This window comes from Saccopteryx leptura, chromosome 3, assembly GCF_036850995.1.
Source record: "Saccopteryx leptura isolate mSacLep1 chromosome 3, mSacLep1_pri_phased_curated, whole genome shotgun sequence".
NCBI classification, from domain to species: domain Eukaryota; kingdom Metazoa; phylum Chordata; class Mammalia; order Chiroptera; family Emballonuridae; genus Saccopteryx; species Saccopteryx leptura.
The window spans coordinates 222,522,572-222,544,719 of NC_089505.1; the positions used below are offsets into that span (position 1 = coordinate 222,522,572).

The 22,148-nt window shown below is 42.3% G+C and overlaps 1 protein-coding gene across 1 annotated transcript in view; it reads left to right on the plus strand.

The window, feature by feature from the left end:
- Nucleotides 1–15,175: 15,175 nt before the first annotated feature.
- SNRNP200 (small nuclear ribonucleoprotein U5 subunit 200) overlaps nucleotides 15,176–22,148 on the plus strand; it is a 34,509-nt gene continuing 27,536 nt past the window's right edge. The window contains exons 1-4 of the mRNA XM_066377675.1: nucleotides 15,176–15,361; nucleotides 15,795–15,958; nucleotides 19,674–19,845; nucleotides 21,634–21,826. Of these exons, the coding sequence (XP_066233772.1) occupies nucleotides 15,317–15,361; nucleotides 15,795–15,958; nucleotides 19,674–19,845; nucleotides 21,634–21,826 (574 nt within the window). The 5' untranslated portion in view covers nucleotides 15,176–15,316. The remainder of the gene's footprint in view (nucleotides 15,362–15,794; nucleotides 15,959–19,673; nucleotides 19,846–21,633; nucleotides 21,827–22,148) is intronic.

The following is a 22,148-nucleotide window of genomic DNA, read 5'->3' on the forward strand; positions in this document are numbered from 1 at the left end:
CAAGGTTGCTGGCTCGAGCAAGGGGTCACTCGGTCTGTTGTAGCCCCCCTGTCAAGGCACATATGAGAAATAAATCAATGAACAACTAAGGAACCACAATGAAGAATTGATATTTCTCATCTCTCTCTGTTCCTGTCTGTCTGTCCCTATCTGTTCTTCTCTCTGTCTCTCCCACAAGAAAAAAAAAAAGTACAGTTCAGTGCTTTTTAATTTGCATTCAGAATTGTGTACCAATTGCTAGTCTAATTTTAGAAAATTTTCATCACTGCAATAAGAAATTTTGTTCCGAGATGACGTCAGAGTAATGGCGGGGTAGGAAGCGATACCGATAAATCTCCCCCAAAACTCAACAAGATCTTCAACCAGAAACAGAAAAACCTATACTTGGTGCCTCCAGAAGCTTCGCAATACACCCAAAGGTATGGTCAAGTGAAAAATTGGCTAAATATATAACCAAACCCCGAAGGAAATAGGGAGTAAGAAATGCTCCGCCTTCCTCACTAACCTAAACAGGGCGGCTTTCTCTGGTAACTGTGAATATAGAAACTGAGGCGGGCAAAGGGGGTGAATAGATCCAGGACGTGGCACAAACGGCCGAACCAGGCTGTGACACGGAGATCCAAGCCGAGGAAAAACTGATCCTGTGGCAACCCAGGCAATACAAGCTAACACTCGCGCCAAACCCAAACAAAGAAAGACAAGCGGGGCAGCCATTTTACCCGGTCTCCTGGTTGGCGTGCGCACAGTTAGTGGGCGAGAGATTTTTTCCTAGGCCCCGAGAGTGGGTGCCCGTGTTGCCCCACGGAGAGGCAGGTTCAGAGGCCTTTCTGTGGGCCGAGGGCAGAGTCTCTGGGCAGCCCCAGCGCCCTGGGAAAGCCACGCACAGGAGGGAGTGAGAACTAATTCCAACGGTGGAGATTTTCCGTGCTGGAGGGGTTTCACTCAGAGGGAAACGTGGCCGGCCTCATATCCTGGTTTGCGCGCACAGATAGTGAATGAGAGATTCCTCCGAGTGCCTCGGCAGTGCGCACCCGTGTTATGGCACAGAGGGGCAGAGTCAGGGGCCTTTGTGTGGGCCAAAGCAGAATCTCGGGCCGCCCCAGCGCCTTGCAAAAGCCGCGCATGGGGACGGAGCGAGACTCAATTCCAACGCTGCAACTTTTCCCTGCGGTTGGGGGTTTCACTCAGAGCGTGAGACTGCTGGCCGGATATCCTGGTCTGCACGCGCAGCCAGTGAGTGAGAGTTTCCTCCAAGCGCCCCGGAAGTCGGCGCCCGCCTGTGTTACCCGACAGAGTGGCAGACAGAGCCAGAGGTCTTTGAGTGGGCGGAAAGCCCGCCTGATTATGCTAGCAGCTCTGACTGACTGAGCCTTACCCAGAGCCCTGTGCTGAGTGGAAATAGAGTGGGGAGTTGCCAGCTCTTTGAGCCTCTTACTATCCAGGCAGAGGCAGCAGCAACCCCATAGCTGGATTATCAGGCTACTAATTGAGGAAGGAAAGACTAGGAGAAAGGCTCCAGGAACACGGACTCTCTCACTGTCGGAGCCTATAAATGCTAATGAGCCTCGACTGCCAACGAGACTAAAGCACAATACATGACATTGCCATAGAGACTTATCAACTGCAAACCTCTACCTGAGCGTGCCAAAGGGGCAGAACCCGGGGTACAGAGTCACCGACCAGGAAGAGGGAGAGAAAAGAAAAAGCAAGAAGATAACCTCTCAAAATCAAGAATAATCTGCAGACTTTATAACCTATCCCATTTTATTATATTTGTTCGTTTGTTTCTCTTATCTTCATTCTTGATACTTTTTTTCCTCCTCCAATTTGGCCGATTAACTCTCTGCCGGTCTTACTCTCTCCTCTCCTTGAACTACACTACCCATAAGTGTTACATCTCCCATTATCTTTTCTCTTCTCTTCCTTTCTCTCTATGAGGGTTGCACTCCAAAACCCTTAACTCTCTCTCTCTCTCTCTCCTTTCCTTTTTCTTCTTTTAGTGGTTCCCTCTTTTTTTCTCTCTCTCTCTTTCTTTTCTCCCTCTATATTAGTTTCTTCCTTTCTCCTTTACATCTCCTCTCATTCAAACCTCAATAACAAACAAATTATCTTATCTGGGACTCAAACTTATGTTTGTGGCATTTTGGGGGTTTTTACTTCACCTTTTTAACTCACTAGCAGTGCTCCCATCCCTGGCTCTCCATTTTATCTAGTTCTTGTTCCACTAAATACAATAGTAATTTTTTAATTTGTCCCCCCATTTTTCTGTTTTCCTCTTATTCCTCTCATCATAACTCTTAGACAACCAACACCTAAAAGCAAATCATTTTATTCTTGACCCAAATTTTTTCCTTATTTGCTTTTTGTGGGTCCATACGTTCTTTTTTTTTCTTTTTTTTTTTTCTTTTTTCTTTTTCTTTTTTTGCCCCTTTATTACTTTTCCCAATTCAGGCCCTCCATCACAGGCATTGTTTGTTATAATTCACAGTTCACCACAAGATTTTCTCAAGAAAGAGGGGAGAGGAGAGGAGAGGAAAAAAGGAGGGGGGGAATAATTTCCTTTTTAAAAAATTTTTATTTTATTTTATTTTTCTTTATTTCATTATTAATTTTTTTTTAAAAAAACAACTCTTTTCGATTTTTTTTATTAATTTTTTAACTTTTTATTCTTTATTAAATCTCATTAATACTATCAACAAAACCACCCTCAGATGCCATTAAGGAAGAGAAAATCGAATATCATGGATACAAAAGAAAGAGAGGTAACACAGCTAGATGAGGACAAATCTATGGAGAAAAAATTTAATATATTGGAAACCTTGGAGCTAAATGACAGAGAATTCAAGATAGAAATCCTAAAAATCCTCCGAGATATACAAGAAAACACAGAAAGGCAATTTAGGGAGCTCAGAAAAAAACTCAATGAACACAAAGAATATATGTCCAAGGAAATTGAAACTATAAAAACAAATCAAACAGAGATGAAAAACTCAATTCATGAGCTGAAAAACGAAGTAACAAGCTTAGCTAATAGAACAGGTCAGAGAGAAGAGAGGATTAGTGAAATAGAAGACAAGCAACTTGAGGCACAACAGAGAGAAGAAGAAAGAGACTCAAAAATTAAAAAAAATGAGATAGCCCTACAAGAATTATCTGACTCCATCAAAAAGAATAACATAAGAATAATAGGTATATCAGAGAGAGAAAAGAGAGAAAATGGAATGGAGAACATACTCAAACAGATAATAGATGAGAACTTCCCAAGCCTGTGGAAAGAACTAAAGCCTCAAGTTCAAGAAGCAAACAGAACTCGGAATTTTCTTAACCCCAACAAACCTACTCCAAGGCATATCATAATGAAATTGACACAAACCAACAGCAAAGAAAAAATTCTCAAGGCAGCCAGGGAAAAGAAGAATACAACATATAAAGGAAGGCCCATTAGATTATCATCAGATTTCTCAGCAGAAACTCTACAAGCTAGAAGAGAGTGGACCCCAATATTTAAAGTCCTGAAAGAGAGGAACTTTCAGCCACGAATACTATACCCATCAAAGCTATCCTTCAAATATGAAGGAGAAATAAAAACATTCACAGATACAGAAAAGATGAGGGAATTTATCATCAGAAAACCCCCACTCCAGGAATTACTAAAGGGGGTTCTCCAATCAGATACAAAGAACAAAAAAAAAACAGAGCCACAAGTAAAAGCTCCAAGAAGAACACAATAAAACCAAATTTAAACTGTGACAACAACAAAAAGAAAGAGGGGGAGAAGATGGAGATTAACAGTAGCAAAGGACGATGGAGTGCAAAAGTACTCACAAAATAGTTCGCTACAATGAACAGGGTAGGGACCCTTTTCATTACTCAAAGGTAACCACCATTGAAAAAACCACCACAGAAGCACATGAGATAAAAAAGATAGCAACAGAGGAAAGATGTATGGAATACAACCAAATAAAAACAAAAGATAGAAAAACGAAAGAGAAGGATCAAACAAGACACAAAACTAACAGAAAGCAAGATATAAAATGGCAATAGGGAACTCACAAGTATCAATAATTACACTAAATGTAAACAGATTAAACTCACCAATAAAAAGGCACAGAGTAGCAGAATGGATTAAAAAAGAAAATCCAACTGTATGCTGCCTACAGGAAACTCATCTAAGTAACAAGGATAAAAACAAATTCAAAGTGAAAGGCTGGAAAACAATACTCCAAGCAAATAACATCCAAAAAAAAGCAGGTGTAGCAATATTCATATCGGATAATGCTGACTACAAGACAGGAAAAGTACTCAGAGACAAAAATGGCCATTTCATAATGGCTAAGGGGACACTGAATCAAGAAGACATAACAATTCTTAATATATATGCACCAAACCAAGGAGCACCAAAATATATAAGATAGCTACTTATTGATCTTAAAACAAAAACTGACAAAAACACAATCATACTTGGAGACCTCAATACACCGCTGATGGCTCTAGATCAGTCATCCAAACAGAGAATCAACAAAGACATAGTGGCCTTAAACAAAACACTAGAGCACCTGGATATGATAGACATCTACAGGACATTTCATCCCAAAGTGACTGAGTATACATTTTTCTCCAGTGTACATGGATCATTCTCAAGAATTGACCATATGTTGGGCCACAAAAACAACATCAGCAAATTCAGAAAAATTGAAGTTGTACCAAGCATATTTTCTGATCATAAAGCCTTGAAATTAGAATTCAACTGCAAAAAAGAGGAAAAAAATCCCACAAAAATGTGGAAACTAAACAACATACTTTTAAAAAATGAATGGGTCAAAAAAAAAAATAAGTGCAGAGATCAAAAGATATATACAGACTAATGAAAATGACAATACGACATATCAGAATCTATGGGATGCGGCAAAAGCAGTAATAAGAGGGAAGTTCATATCACTTCAGGCATATATGAACAAACAAGAGAGAGCCCAAGTGAACCACTTAACTTCACACCTTAAGGAACTAGAAAAAGAAGAACAAAGACAACCTAAAACCAGCCGAAGAAAGGAGATAATAAAAATCAGAGCAGAAATAAATGAATTAGAGAACAGAAAAACTATAGAAAAAATTAATAGAACAAGGAGCTGGTTCTTTGAAAAGATCAACAAAATTGACAAACCCTTGGCAAGACTTACCAAGGAAAAGAGAGAAAGAACTCATATAAACAAAATCCAAAATGAAAGAGGAGAAATCACCACGGACACCATAGATATACAAAGAATTATTGTAGAATACTATGAAAAACTTTATGCCACTAAATTCAACAACCTAGAAGAAATGGATAAATTCCTAGAACAATACAACCTTCCTAGACTGAGTCAAGAAGAAGCAGAAAGCCTAAACAGACCTATCAGTAGAGAAGAAATAGAAAAAACCATTAAAAACCTCCCCAAAAATAAAAGTCCAGGCCCTGACGGCTATACAAGCAAATTTTATCAAACATTCAAAGAAGACTTGGTTCCTATTCTACTGAAAGTCTTCCAAAAAATTGAAGAAGAAGCAATACTTCCAAACACATTTTATGAGGCCAACATAACCCTCATACCAAAACCAGGCAAGGATGGCACAAAAAAAGAAAACTACAGACCAATATCTCTAATGAATACAGATGCTAAAATACTAAACAAAATACTAGCAAATCGAATACAACAACATATTAAAAAAATAATACATCATGATCAAGTGGGATTCATCCCAGAATCTCAAGGATGGTTCAACATACGTAAAACGGTTAACGTAATACACCATATCAACAAAACAAAGAACAAAAACCACATGATCTTATCAATAGACGCAGAAAAGGCTTTCGATAAAATACAACACAATTTTATGTTTAAGACTCTCAACAAAATGGGTATAGAAGGAAAATATCTCAACATGATAAAGGCCATATATGATAAACCATCAACTAACATCATATTAAATGGCACTAAACTGAAGGCTTTCCCCCTTAAATCAGGAACAAGACAGGGTTGTCCACTCTCTCCACTCTTATTTAATGTGGTACTAGAGGTTCTAGCCAGAGCAATCAGACTAGACAAAGAAATAAAAGACATCCATATCGGAAAAGAAGAAGTAAAGGTATCACTTTTTGCAGATGATATGATCCTATACATCGAAAACCCCAAAGAATCCACAAAAAGACTACTAGAAACAATAAGCCAATACAGTAAGGTCGCAGGATACAAAATTAACATACAGAAGTCAATAGCCTTTCTATATGCCAACAATGAAACAACTGAGAAGGAACTCAAAAGAATAATCCCCTTCACGATTGCAACAAAAAAAAATAAAATACTTAGGAATAAACATAACAAAGAATGTAAAGGACTTATATAATGAAAACTATAAACCATTGTTAAGGGAAATCGAAAAAGATATAATGAGATGGAAGAATATACCTTGTTCTTGGCTAGGAAGAATAAATATAATCAAGATGGCTATATTACCCAAAGCAATATACAAATTTAATGCAATTCCCATCAAACTTCCAATGACGTTTTTTAAAGAAATAGAGCAAAAAATCATCAGATTTATATGGAACTATAAAAAACCCCGAATAGCCAAAGCAATCCTAAAGAAAAAGAATGAAGCTGGGGGCATTACAATACCTGACTTCAAACTCTATTATAGGGCCAGGACAATCAAAACAGCATGGTATTGGCAGAAAAATAGACAATCAGACCAATGGAACAGAATAGAAAGTCCAGAAATAAAACCACATATATATAGTCAAATAATTTTTGATAAAGGGGCCAACAACACACAATGGAGAAAAGAAAGCCTCTTCAATAAATGGTGCTGGGAAAACTGGAAAGCCACATGCAAAAGAATGAAACTGGACTACAGTCTCTCCCCCTGTACAAAAATTAACTCAAAATGGATCAAAGATTTAAACATAAGACCTGAAACAATTAAGTACATAGAAGAAGACATAGGTACTCAACTCATGGACCTGGGTTTTAAAGAGCATTTTATGAATTTGACTCCACAGGCAAGAGAAGTGAAGGCAAAAATTAATGAATGGGACTACATCAGACTAAGAAGTTTTTGCTCAGCAAGAGAAACTGATAACAAAATAAACAGAAAGCCAACTAAATGGGAAATGATATTTTCAAACAACAGCTCAGATAAGGGCCTAATATCCAAAATATACAAAGAACTCATAAAACTCAACAACAAACAAACAAACAATCCAATAAAAAAATGGGAAGAGGATATGAATAGACACTTCTCCCAGGAAGAAATACAAATGGCCAACAGATATATGAAAAGATGCTCATCTTCTTTAGCTATTAGAGAAATGCAAATCAAAATGGCAATGAGATACCACCTCACACCTGTTTGATTAGCTGTTATTAGCAAGACAGGTAATAGCAAATGTTGGAGAGGCTGTGGAGAAAAAGGAACCCTCATACACTGTTGGTGGGAATGTAAAGTAGTACAACCATTATGGAAGAAAGTATGGTGGTTCCTCAAAAAACTGAAAATAGAACTACCTTATGACCCAGCAATCCCTCTACTGGGTATATATCCCCAAAACTCAGAAACATTGATACGTAAAGACACATGCAGCCCCATGTTTATTGCAGCATTGTTCACAGTGGCCAGGACATGGAAACAACCAAAAAGCCCATCAATAGATGACTGGATAAAGAAGATGTGGCACATATACACTATGGAATACTACTCAGCCATAAGAAATGATGACATCGGAACATTTACAGCCAAATGGTGGGATCTTGATAACATAATACGAAGCGAAATAAGTAAATCAGAAAAAAACAGGAACTGTATTATTCCATACGTAGGTGGGACATAATAGTGAAACTAAGAGACATTGATAAGAGTGTGGTGGTTACGGGGGGGAGGGGGGAATGGGAGAGGGAAAGGGGGTGTGGAGGGGCACAAAGAAAACAAGATAGAAGGTGACAGAGGACAATCTGACTTTGGGTGGTGGGTATGCAACATAATTGAACGACAAGATAACCTGGACTTGTTATCTTTGAATATATGTATCCTGATTTATTGATGTCACCCCATTAAAAAAATAAAATTATTAAAAAAAAAAAATTTTGTTCCCATTTGCAGTCTTTCCCTATCCCTCCTCTCCACACCCTTTTAATTTGCTAATCTTTCTGTCTCTGTAGATTTGCCTATTTTTGACATTTCATATAAATAGAATCATACAATATATGATCTTTTTTAAATTTTTTAATTAATTAATTAATTAATTTTTATTTATTCATTTTAGAGAGGAGAGGGAGAGGCACAGAGAGAGAGGAGAGACAGAGCGAGAGAAGGGGGGAGGATCTGGAAGCATCAACTCCCATATGTGCCTTGACCAGGCAAGCCCAGGGTTTCGAGCCGGCGACCTCAGCATTTCCAGGTCAATGCTTTATCAACTGCGCCACCACAGGTCAGGCCAATATATGATCTTTGGTGATGCTTCTTTCACTTGTTAAATTAATTAAACAAGGAGGCCTAGACTGAGTTGGTTCTAATGCCTTAGCAGCCTATGTAAGCAAATCAAACCGAATGCTGAAATGCCTCAAGCACATTAAGAAATTAAAACCTAGGCTCTGGCTGGGTAGCTCAGCTGGTAAAAGCATCGTCCCCATATGCCAACGTTGCAGGTTTGATCCCATCAGGGCACATACAAACAAGGAATGCATAAAAATCAGTGGGACAACAAATTGATATTTCTCCCTCTCTCCCTTTCTCTCTCTCTCTAAAGTCAATTTTAAAAAATCAAAACCTGGCCCTGGCTGGTTGGCTCAGCGGTAGAGCGTCGGCCTGGCGTGCGGGGTTCGATTCCCGGCCAGGGCACATAGGAGAAGCGCCCATTTGCTTCTCCACCCCCCCTTCCTCTCTGTCTCTCTCTTCCCCTCCTGCAGCCAAGGCTCCATTGGAGCAAAGATGGCCCGGGTGCTGGGGATGGCTCCTTGGCCTCTGCCCCAGGCGCTAGAGTGGCTCTGGTCTCGGCAGAGCGACGCCCCAGAGGGGCAGAGCATCGCCCCCAGTGGGCAGAGCTTTGCCCCGGAGGAGCAGAGCATTGCCCCCTGGTGGGCAGAGCATCGCCCCCTGGTGGGCAGAGCTTCGCCCCTGGTGGGTGTGCCGGGTGGTTCCCGATTGGGCACATGCAGGAGTCTGTCTGACTGTCTCTCCCCGTTTCCAGCTTCAGAAAAATACAAAAAAAAAAAAAAAAAAAAAATCAAAACCTAATGACAACCAATCAAACAGCCAACCAAAGAGCTTTCCCATATAAGGTAAATGCTTAAGCTACAGCCAATCAAGTAATTTCCTTGCTTTGCTTCCTTATCTTCTCTACAAAAGTCTTTCTCCTTCTTGCTCTAGACCAGGGTTAGTCAACTTTTTTATACCTACCGCCCACTTTTTTTTTTTTTTTTTTTTTTACAGGGACAGAGAGAGAGTCAGAGAGAGGGATAGACAGGGACAGACAGACAGGAATGGAGAGAGATAAGCATCAATTATCAATTTCTCGTTATGACACCTTAGTTGTTCATTGATTGCTTTCTCATATGTGCCTTGACAGTTGGCCTTCAGCAGACTGAGTAACCCCTTGCTGGAGCCAGCGACCTTGGGTCCAAGCTGGCGAGCTTTTTGCTCAAGCCAGATGAACCCGCGCTCAAGCTGGGGACTTTGGGGTCTCGAACCTGGGTTCTTCCGCATCCCAGTTCAACGCCCTATCCACAGTGCCACCACCTGGTCAGGCTACTGCCAACTTTTGTATCTTTGTTAGTAGTAAAATTTTCTAACCGCCCACCGGTTCCACAGTAATGGTGATTTATAAAGTAGGGAAGTAACTTTACTTTATAAAATTTATAAAGCAAGCCCTGGCCAGTTGGCTCAGTGGTAGAGCGTCAGCCTGGCGTGCAGGAGTCCCGGGTTCGATTCCCGACCAGGGCACACAGGAGAGGTGCCCATCTGCTTCTCCACCCCTTCCCCTCTCCTTCCTCTCTGTCTCTCTCTTCCCCTCCCACAGCCAAGGCTCCATTGGAGCAAGGTTGGCCTGGGTGCTGAGGATGGCTCTATGGCCTCTGCCTCAGGCGCTAGAGTGGCTCTGGTTGCAACAGAGCAACGCCCCAGAGGGGCAGAGCATCGCCCTCCGGTGGGCATGCCGGGTGGATCCCGGTCGGGCGCATGTGGGAGTCTGTCTGACTGCCTCCCCGTTTCCAACTTCAGAAAAAAAATATAATAAAAAAAATTTATAAAGCAGAGTTACAGCAAGTTAAAGCATATAATAATAATTACTTAGCAAGTACTTTATGATGGATTTTCGCTAAGTTTGGCAGAATAAATCTTTATAAAACAACTTACTATAGTTAAATCTTTTTATTTATACTTTGGTTGCTCTGCTACTGCCCACCATGAAAGCTGGAACTTCCACTAGTGGGTGGTAGGGACCAGGTTGACTACCACTGCTCTAGACAATGGAGTGCTCCTAACCACACTGCCTAATTTGAATGTTCAAATAAAATTTTAAATAAAATTTTAAAAATGTAATATGCATCATTTTATCTCTTAACACAACACATTTTTGAGATTCACCTATGTTGTAGCATTTATCAGTACTTCATCAGTTTTGGGAGTTGAATAACATTCCATTATACAGATCTACTCTACCACAATTTATAAATTCATTTATCAGTTCATGGGAAATTTGGGTTGTTTCCATTTTTGGCTATTATGAATAATGCTTCTGTGGACATTAGCATACAAGCTTTTGGTTGAACATGTAATCAATTTTCTAGGTAGATACTTAGGAGTGGACTTATTGGGTCAAATTATAACTCTTTGTTTAACTTTTTGAGGAGCTATCAAATTATTTTTCAAAGTGGCTGTACCACTTAACATGCATGGCTGGAATGTATGAGAGTTCCAATTTCTCCATATCCTTGTCAGCACTTATTATTATCTATCTTTATTACAGCCATCTTACTGAGTATAAAATAGTGTCTCCATAGTTTTTGTTTTGTTTTGTTTTGAAGTGAGAGGAGGGGAGATAGTGAGACAAGAGTCCTATATGTGCCCCGACTGGGATCCACTTGGTAACACTCACCTGGGGCTGATGCTTGGACCAACTGAGCTCTACTCAGTGCCTGGGGCCAGTGCTCAAACCAATTGAGCCGCTGGCTGTGGGAGAGGAGGGAGTGTAGTGGGAGGGGAAGAGAAGCAGATGTTCACTTCTCTTGTGTGTCCAAAGTGGGAATCGAGTCTGGGACATCCATACGCTGGGTCTATGCTTTATCCACTGGGCTAACTGGCCCAGGCCTCCATGTGGTTTTGATTTTCATTTCCCTTAATGACTAATGATGTTGAGCGTTTTTTATGTGCTTTTTGATCATTTGTGTATTTTTTTGATGCATATTCAAATCCTTTGCTCATTTATAATTCGGTTGTTTTATTATTAAGTTGTAAAAGTTCTTTATATATTTTGGATACTATCTCACAAATCTTTTCACCTTCCTGATGGTGTTTTTTAAAGCACAAATATTTAAAATTTTTATGAAATCTAATTAGTTTTTCTTCTGTTGTTTGTGCTTTTGGTGTCAAATCTCCATTGTCAGAAGTCTGGGAATTCTCAGAAACATATTTTTCCTCCGTTCTCTCTTGTACCAAATGCTGCTTTCACTGAAATCTCTCTAGTTCTGTGTCTAGTATTCTATGACCTAGGTTTCCCTTCTCCATTTCAACTTTCCCTGGACACTACTTTCATTCCTTCACTCCCTAGAGTCCCATAAACACAACAGCGTTTACCACTCAGGATTTAAGTAAATGAATGGAGAATGTAATAAAGTTCATATGGGTAGCTACTAAAAAACAATTTGAACATCACTGCATAAAAGTGCATAAGCCAATCACCATGATGAGAAATTTTCTTTGATAGTGGCTCCTTTAGGTCCTGTCTGACTGTCGTCTTCCTGAGCTCTCTTGCCTCCTGGATACCTTTCTTGTTTCTTGTCTGCATGCCAACCTCAGATTGCTCCTCTTCTTCTTTTTTTCTTAGGTGAGAGGAGGGGAGTTAGTGAGGCAGACTCTTGCATGTACACTGACTGGGATCCACTTGGCAATCCCCAGTCTAGGGCCAATGCTCAACTAGACAATAGCTCAACAGCTATTTTTAGTGCCTGAGGCTGATGCGCTCAGACCAACTGAGCTATCCTCAGCACCTGCGGTCACACTTGAACCAATTGAGCCACTGACTGTGGGAGGGAAAGGGAGAGAAGGGAGAGATGGAAAGGAAGAGAAGCAGATGGTTGCTTCTCTTGTGTGCCCTGACTGGCAATTGAACCTGGGATGTCCATACACTGGGCTGGCTCTCTATTCACTGAGCCACCAGCCAGGGCCACCTTTTCCTTCTCTTACAGTTCTTTCTTTCATCAAGACCAGCCTCACTCTTTTCCCTAAGAAAGCCCATGAAGTTTCTATGAACTGTTTTGCCCAACATAACTCCCATCTCTGACTTAAACTATTGCCCCTTTCCTAGGGTGAGGAAGGATAGCTGCCACTTTTTTCTCTATATATATTTTTTACTTATTCATTTTAGAGAGAGAGAGAAAGAGCAAGAGAGAGAGAGAGAGAGAGAGAGAGAGAGAGATGAGGAGGAGCAGGAAGCATCAACTCCCATATGTGCCTTGACCAGAGAAGACAGGGTTTTGAACTGGTGACCTCAGCATTCCAGGTCTACGCTTTATCCACTGTGCCACCACAGGTCAGGCACTTTTTTTCTTAAAAAAATTTATTTATTGATTTTAGCCAGAGAGGAAGGGAGAGAGAGAGAGAGAGAAAGAGAGAGACAGATAGACAGGAACATCTATCTGTTCCTGTATGTTTATGTTCCCTGACCAGGGATTGAACCAGCAACCTTTGTGCTTCGTGCCAATGTTCTAACCAGTGAAGCTATCTGGCCAGGGCTTTTGTTTTCTTTCTATACCTACATTTCTCCGTGATAATCTTTCTTGGCTGCATCTTGCTCAGGTGGTAAGCTAAACTACTCTATCTCTAAAGCTCTTTCAAGTACTCATGTCCTCTGGAAATTTCCAAATCCATCTAAGTTACTATATGTAGAATTAAGTTTGGTAGAGACTGCTTAGTGAGGAAAAAGAAAGATTGGGGAATTTTCCTTTTCCTCCTGCTTCAGATTTCCCTCTGGCCCACTCTCAACTGTGAACATGAATACCACTCCTCAGAAATGCAGAGCAGAATCCCGGAAATATTTTTCAAACCCTGTTGTGTCAGGTGGGTAGACCACAGCATGACCATGGAATGAAAGTCAGTCTTGAGGATTCAGATTTCAATAACCTTCAGTGAGCCCCCACCTTAAGTATTAAGGCACTTTGCTGGTGCTTTTAAACACACTACCTCATTTAATCATAACAGTCCTATAAGGTTTCATTGCCTCAATTTTAAGGATGACAAAATGATCCTCATCCAGGAGACCAGGTAGCTACCTCAAGGCAAAACAGCCGCTGGGGCACAGAGCTGCTACAAGGATGACTGACTGTTCCTTGGAAGTCTCAGAGCTACAAAAATCAGGTCAGGGCTACAAACTCAATGCCTACAGGGATCATGCAGGTAACACCAAGGAGTGAGGTGGCCATGTATGAGAAAACAGGAGCAGTGGGAGGAGCATGTGTCCTCAAAGGCTGGCAAATGCTGATTAGCACTGGAAGGTATGCCCTGTAGGAATGTGGGTCTCATGTGGCCAGTATTGATTTCTTCCTAGATGCTGGACATCCGTATTTTGTGTGAACTATTTTAATTTTAAAAAATAACTTATTTTTTAATTTATTGATGGGGGGGACTGACTTGTTGTTTCACTTATTTTATGCATTTCTTGGTTGATTGTTAAACGTGCCCTGACCCCGGATCCAATCCACAATCTTGGTGTATCGGGAGGATGTTCTAACCCAGGGGTCGGGAACCTATGGCTTGCGAGCCAGATGTGGCTCTTTTGATGACTGCCTCTGGCTCACAGATAAATCTTTAATAAAAAAAATGTTAAAAATATAAAACATTCTCATGTATTACAATCCATTCATTTCCTACCGCTCATGTTCATGGTTGCGGGTGGCTGGAGCCAATCACAGGGGTCCTCTGGGACAACACCAAATTTTTATTGGATAATGCGTAAGGAATTATATTTTAAAATATGTGGCGTTCATGGCTCTCTCAGCCATAAAGGTCCCCGACCCTTGCTCTAACCTATTCAGCTAACCAGCCAGGACTGAATTATCCCAATTTTAAAATAAGGAGTGAATAGTGAGCCAAACAAAATATCCCTACAAGTCAAACTGGGCCCCAGAGACAGCTTGCTATTGAGAATGAATTCATTTTTCAAAAGCAAACAGGGTAATGTACCCATTCAACTGTTAGTTTCAATTCTGTAGGTGAGACCTGGTGGACTGGGTAGGGAGGGGGTGGGGTCACAGGCTTTGTCATAGGATGAGTTCACTGTCTTTAAGGATTTGGCACTTGCCTTCACCAAGGGTCCTAGTGAGAGCACTGCTGTAGAATTTGACAAGCATTTGGGATCAAATTGAGAGCCCCAGCTAGCCTAGGGCTTTAGGTAGGGCAGACAGGGGGGAGGAGCAGTTTTCCTTTTATTCTAAACTATAGAAGAGAAACCCAAAGGAAGTTCAGTCTCTCTCTCTCTCTCTCTCTCTCTCTCTCTCACACACACACACACACACACACACACACGCGCGCGCGCGCGCGCGCGCCTAAATCACCTTAAACGTTCTTTCGTTTTTCCAGCCCGAAATGGGGCTCATTTGACTCTCCCCGCCTGCCTAGTGCACCAGAAAGTTCCAGAATCAGAAGCGGATAGAAAAGTGGTCGGGTTAGTACGGGGAGGGGGGGGGGATGGTAAGTAGGCGTTAAATTTCGTCAAGAAGCTAAAGAGTCTTGGGGGTCAAAGGCAGGAGCCCGAAGCGGAAGTTGAGTACGGGCCGTGGGTCCAAACTGCCAGGAAGTGGTCGGCCCAAAATTACGCGGTTCCCAGACTCAGGGACCGGGAATACGCTCGTCACATCCGGTAGGCTACAAGATTACGCCGCCGAAAGTACGCCCCACCCACACTTCCGGCACTCGACCCGGAAGCGGAAGGGAACTCGTTTTTCTGCCTTAAGTGCGTTGCTTCTGCGTTGACCCCAGCCGTGGGCAGAGCGCAGAGCGCAGAGCCGCGGGGAACGCGGAGCCTGTGTGGTTTAGGGCAGTGGGTCGCTGAGACCCCAGGGCCACCGCGGCCATGGCGGATGTGACTGCCCGCAGCCTGCAGTACGAGTACAAGGCGGTGCGTGTGGGCTCCGGGAGGACTCCGGGTTCGGGAGCCCGGTGGGGAGCGGGAGGTTGAGTAAAGTAGGTTAAGCGTGAAGGCCTAAAGGAGAATCATGAAAATGGAGGGGAGAGCAGATCGTGGTCTCTGGCCTCTTATCGCTATACCCGCCCCCGTTTCAAAAGTCACCCCAACGTGCCCTACACTTTCCCGGTGTGAGTTTTTATAGGTATTAGGAGCGGCATCGGTCTACGGATTTTCTTGCCCTTTGCTCACGCGCAGTCATACGATGCTATTTCTTCTTGAAAACATCTTTTTATTCTGACTAGAGATTATCAGCGCTTAGTTGCTCCGGTTTTTACTTCCTTTGTTGTCATCTGCCAGTATCTTTGTGATACAGGAATTGGCCCTGCTTATATCAGAACTTCGATAATATTGTGATCTCTTTTAGAACTCGAATCTTGTTCTCCAAGCTGACCGTTCTCTCATTGACCGGACCCGCCGGGATGAACCTACAGGAGAGGTACTATCCCTGGTCGGTAAGCTGGAGGGCACCCGAATGGGAGATAAGGCGCAACGGACCAAACCACAGATGCAAGAAGAAAGAAGAGCCAAGTGAGTACCAAGGGGAGAATGTTTTTCAGATGCAAAGGCCATTTATTTACCCTTGAACATTTGAGCAGCCTTTTTGCTGAAATGCTGGATGCAAGATGAGACATCAGTAGCGTTAAAACAACTTAGTGAAGGTGAAAACAACTTGATCCTGGCCTGGTGGTTCAGTGGATAGTCGGGATAGACGCAGGTTGGATCCCCAGTCAGGACACACATGAGAAGCAACCAAGAAGTGCACAACTAATGAAACGAGTTGATGCTTCTCTCTCTGTTCTCCCTTTTCCCCCTTCTCCCTTCTCATTACTTGCTCTCTCAAATCAATGGAAAATTTTTTTTTTAATTAAAAAAAAAAAATTGAGAGTTAAAAGGTCCTTTGGCCTTACCAAGTGTACCTGAAATGGCAAATAACTTTTAGACCATTTTTTTTTTTTTTTTGTATTTTTCTGAAGTTGGAAACGGGAAGGCAGTCAGACAGGCTCCTGCATGCGCCCGACCGGGATCCACCGGGCATGCCCACCAGGGGGCGATGCTCTGCCCATCTGGGGCGTGGCTCTGTTGCAACCAGAGCCATTCTAGCTCCTGAGGCAGAGGCCATGGAGCCATCCTCAGCGCCCGGGCCAACTTTGCTCCAATGGAGCCCTGGCTGTGGGAGGGGAAGAGAGAGACAGAGAGGAAGGAGAGGGGGAGGGGTGGAGAAGCAGATGGGCACTTCTCCTGTGTGCCCTGGCCGGGAATCGAACCCGGGACTCCTGCATGCCAGGCCGACGCTCTACCACTGAGCCAACCGGCTAGGGCTAGACCATTTTTTAAATTTAAAAAGTATTTGTAGCCTGACCAGGCGGTGGCACAGTGGATAGAGCTTTTGATTAAGATGCAGAGGACCCAGGTTCAAAACCCCGAGGTTGCCGGCTTGAGCAAGGGCTCATTTGGTTTGAGTAAGGCTCACCAGCTTGAGCCCAAGGTCACTGGCTTGAGCAGGGAGTCACTGGCTCAGCTGTAGGCCCCCCCCCCCCTTCAAGGCACAAATGAGAAAGTAATTAATGAATAACCAAGGAGCCACAACAAAGAACTGATGCTTCTTATCTCTCTCCCTTCCTATCTGTCCTTGTCTGTCCCTCTGTCTGTCTCTGTCACAAAAAAAAGTACAGTGGTACCTTGACACATGAGCACTTTAAATCATGAACAGTTTGAGGAAGGAGCAGTCACTCGTGGGATTTTTTTGCTTTAAGTCACGAGCGGATATTTGAATCACGAGCTTCTGCCACCTTCCACTAGATGGCCTGCTGAATGTTCTGAAAGGGAGGAAGAAACAAACTTCCATGGAAGGGTTTTTGTTGAAACAGCCTCTAAGTGAAAGTGAGGAAAGTGTGGCAAAAAAACTAAAAGTCAGTGAAGAAAACGATGATTAAGCAAAGTAAAAAAATAGCAATTAAGTTTAGCGATAACGTTACATATCATACTTAGTGTGTAAGTTAAATTTTGCAATTAAATGTAGTGTTGTGTTGACAGTAAGTTATGTTAAGCTATAGCACACCAAGTGCAAACCTCCTCTGCCAGTCTCCTCCCCTTTTGCCGGCATCTTCGCCTGACCTTGAAGGTAAATACACTTCATAAACCAGTTTATTTCTTTACATTCTTTCTTATTAATATATATATGTATTTGTTATTTATAAAGTACATTTTATTTAAAAGCATATAAAACAAAAAATTCATGTGGTTTTTGGGGGCCGAAACAGATTAATTATACTCCCATTAATTTAAGTGGGGAAATTTGATTTGACACAGGAGCAAATTGAGTCACGAGCTCAGCTTTGAAACAAATTAAACTTGTGTCAAGGTACCACTGGATTTGCAGGGTTTTTTTATTGATAACATAACTGAGATACTTTTTTTTTGGCGAGAGAGAGAGAGAGAGACAAAGAGGGACAGACAGACAGGAAGGGAGAGAGATGAGAAGCATCAGTTCTTTGTTGTGGCTCCTTAGTAGTTCATTGATGGCTTTCTCTTATGTGCCTGATGGAGGGTGGCGGTGGGGTAGGGGGGGCTACGGCTGAGCCAGTTGACCTTAGGCTCAAGCTAGCGATGATGAGGTCATGTCGAGGATCCCACACTCAAGCCAGTGACCCTGTGCTCAAGCTGATGAGCCCGAGTTCAAGCCGGCAACCTCAGGGTTTCAAATCTGGGTCCTCCGCACCCCAGTCCAACGCTCTAGCCACTGTGCCACCACCTGGTCAGGCTGTTCTACTTATTTTATACATTTAAATTATCTTCAGATTTGATAACAATATTTTGCTACACTATAATTCAGAAATGAAAATATACAAAATAGTTTTAGGAACACGTGTTTTTACTTGCATATACATGCATATATCATACAAAGATACATATTTAGAAAGAAAATTTTTGATTATTTTGAACTTTTATTTATTGATTGATTTTAGAGAGGGTGGGGGAAAGAGAAAGAAACATCGATTTGTTGTTCCATTTATTTATACATTCATTAGTTGATTCCTGTATGTGCCCTGCCAGAAATTGAACTCGCAACTCTGGCATATTGGGATTACACTAACCGACTAAGCTACCCAGCCAGGGCCTCTCCATGATATGTTCAAGACTTTCACTGTTCCTTTGTCTCAGTCCTTTTGTTTCCTCAATTACTAACTTCCCACCCCTACAAATTTTTCTCTGCTGTAGTCCTTTCCTTACTTTTGTTATGAACTGATATTCAAGCATCTGTTGCATGAATGACAGGTTATTTTTGTGTGTTTTATTGTTATTTCTTTTGGGGGGAATATGTTTAAAAACTTAAGAAAGTCATTCAATTTCATCTTACCATTTTCTTTTGATCCTGATTGTCTGTTTTCCTCTTCCCATGATGAAGTCTCAAAAATTCATAGGCCCCCCCCTTTTTTTTTTTTTTTACAGAGACAGAGAGAGAGTCAGAGAGAGGGACAGACAGACAGGAACAGAGAGAGATAAGAAGCATCAATCATCAGTTTTTCGTTGCGACACTTTAGTTGTTCATTGATTGCTTTCTCCTATGTGCCTTGACCGTGGGGCTACAGTAGACTGAGTAACCCCTTGCTCGAGCCAGCAACCTTGGGTCCAAGCTGGTGAGCTTTTGCTCAAACTAGATGAGCCCTCGCTCAAGCTGGCAACCTTAGGGTCTTGATCCTGGGTCCTTCCGCATCCCAGTTCCACGCTCTATCCACTGCGTCACTGCCTGGTCAGGCTAATGTAGTTACATTTGAAATGAGTTAATGTATTATTCATCTTTCATTCTGTACAGTAAGACTTCTTTTTCAGTTTTGTTATAATTTGGGAATCAATGGCAGTAGATTTCTTTGGAGCTGTAGGTTTTCTGGCTGGAAAAATAAAAAATCTTTCTGTAAAGCCAGTCAAAATCTAGTTATAATATTGTCATACAAAATAAAAAGGTTTGTGTTTTTTAAATTAATGAGAAGGTGTCTCATTGTAATGTTTAATGTATCTAGTGAGAGAATGGCTAAAGACTCCCTTTCTGTTACTGCATTCCTGTCAAGATTTAACTCCTGCGAGTGACTAAGGCCAAATGGCGATTATTTACTAAAGTACAGATTCATGTTTTTAAATATTACCTGTTTGCCACAAAGCTAAGGAGAGGAGCGTGGGCTTGATTTAGACTTGCCTCTGGGAGGGAAGGTTCTGCCTGTTCACCATCATACTACATGTCCATTAGGCGAAGAAAGCGTGATGAGGACCGGCATGACATCAACAAGATGAAGGGGTACACTCTGCTCTCTGAGGGCATCGATGAGATGGTAGGCATCATCTATAAGCCCAAAACCAAAGAGACCCGGGAGACCTATGAAGTGCTGCTCAGCTTCATCCAGGCTGCCCTTGGGGACCAGGTGAGAGAAGTCATGGTTTTAGAGAGGGAGAGAGTCACACCTGAAGGGGCAAGAATAATCTCATCAGAGGAACCTTGTCTGTGAATATTCCTCTGTGGGTGTGCCAGTTTGCAGAAGTGGCTAATATTTCCTGAGGACTTTATGTGGGATACCACTTTATGTGTTTTCTCTCTTAAGTTCTTTTGTCAACTCTATAATTAGGTGCTATTATTCATTTCCAGTTTTATAGAAGAGAGATGTAAGGCAAAGAATAGTTACTTAATTTTTCCAAGTCACCAAAGTTGTATTTTTTTTTTTTTTTTTTTTACAGAGACAGAGAGAGAGTCAGAGAGAGGGATAGACAGGGACAGACAGACAGGAATGGAGAGATGAGAAGCATCAATTATTAGTTTTTCGTTGCGCATTGCGACACCTTAGTTGTTCATTGATTGCTCTCTCGTATGTGCCTTGACCGCGGGCCTTCAGCAGACCGAGTAACTCCTTGCTCGAGCCAATGACCTTGGGTCCAAGCTGGTGAGCTTTTGCTGAAACCAGATGAGAAGCTGACAACCTCAGAGTCTCGAGCCTGGGTCCTCGGCATCCCAGTCTGACGCTCTATCCACTGAGCCACTGCCTGGTCAGGCACCAAAGTTGTATTTGGCAGAGCCAGGGTAAGAACCCGGGCAGTCAATATCCAGAATCTGCTTGTGACCATTATACATGATGCGATTAAGGGCCTTTATGAGTCTTGGAGAGGCTCTGGTGAGGTGGGTGCTAGAGAAGTTGAGGACAGAAAAGTATCAGAAGTTTGGCAGGCCAGAGGAAGACTATGGAGTGCCTCTGTCACCTGAAGAAATGTGGCAGACTGTAGTGGAAGTCGTGTTCTTCAGAAGACCACCTGCCTAATCTTTTTTTTTCTTTTCCAAGTGAGAGGAGGGGATATAGACAGACTTGTGCATGTACCCCGACCAGAATTCACCCAGCAACCCCCATTGGGGCCGATGCTTTGCCCATCTTGGGCCATGCTTGCAACTGAGCTATTTTTAGTGCCTGAGGTGGAGGCTCCACAGTGCCATCCTCAGCACCCAGGCCGATGCACTCAAACCAATTGAGCCATGGCTGCGAGAGGGGAAGAGGGGAGTGGAGAAGCAGGTGGGCCCTTCTGTGTGACCTGACTAGAAATCTACCACTGATCCAACTGGCCAGGGCCTGCCTAATGTTTTTTTTTTTTTTTTTTTTTTAAACAGAGACAGAGAGAGGGACAGATAGGGACAGACAGGAAGGGAGAAAGAAGAGAAGCATCAATTTTTTGTTGTGGCTCCTTAATTGTTCATTGATTGCTTTCTCATATGTGCCTTGACCGGGGGCTACAGCAGACCGAGTGATCCCTTGCTCAAGCCAGCGACCTTGGGCTTTAAGCCAGTGACCTTTGGGCTCAAGCCAGCAACCATGGGGGCATGACTGTGATCCTACGCTTAAGCCAGCAATCTCATGCTCAAGCCTGTGAGCTCATGTGCAAGCCAGATGAGTTTGCACTCAAGCCAGCAACCTCGGGATTTTGAAGCTGGGTCCTTTGCATCCCAGTCTGGAGCTCTATCCTTTTACCACCACCTAGTCAGGCCTGCCTAATCTTTTTAAAATGGGTTTTCCTTTAATTTTGTGACTCTTGGTGGCATTTGTTTGTTAACATTAATGAAAATGATCAAAATGTATACAAATTTTAAAGAGGTAGGTCTTTTCACATCTAGATTTCACATAAAGCTGGTCAGTGATATTCTGCTTCTCATTGTTTTGTTGTTTTGTTATCAGCCGCGTGATATTCTTTGTGGGGCAGCTGATGAGGTTCTAGCTGTTTTAAAGAATGAAAAGCTTCGTGACAAAGAAAGGAGAAAGGAGATTGACTTGTTGCTGGGGCAGACAGACGATACCAGATACCATGTGCTAGTGAACTTGGGCAAAAAGATCACAGACTACGGTGGAGACAAGGAAATCCAGAATATGGGTAAATGAGTTTTTTATGTCCTGATCATATTAACTGGTTGCCTGTTGACCCCTAAAGATGATCTAGCTTTAGTCATTAAGACACCTGAATGTGTCGGTTCCTATAACCTGTTTGGTATAATATTGAGGAGTTCATGCTTAGTGGACACCAGAATCTTTAGAATAGAAGCCATTTCTTACTCTGGACCATTTTATTGTATAGAATATAGGGGGAAACTTCGGCAGAGCCTGCTGGACTCAAGTGGTTGAGCAAGCAGATCAAGGTCGTATCTAAGATTGGCAGATTGGAGAGGGCCTCACTGGTGGCACTGCAGGTGGCTCTC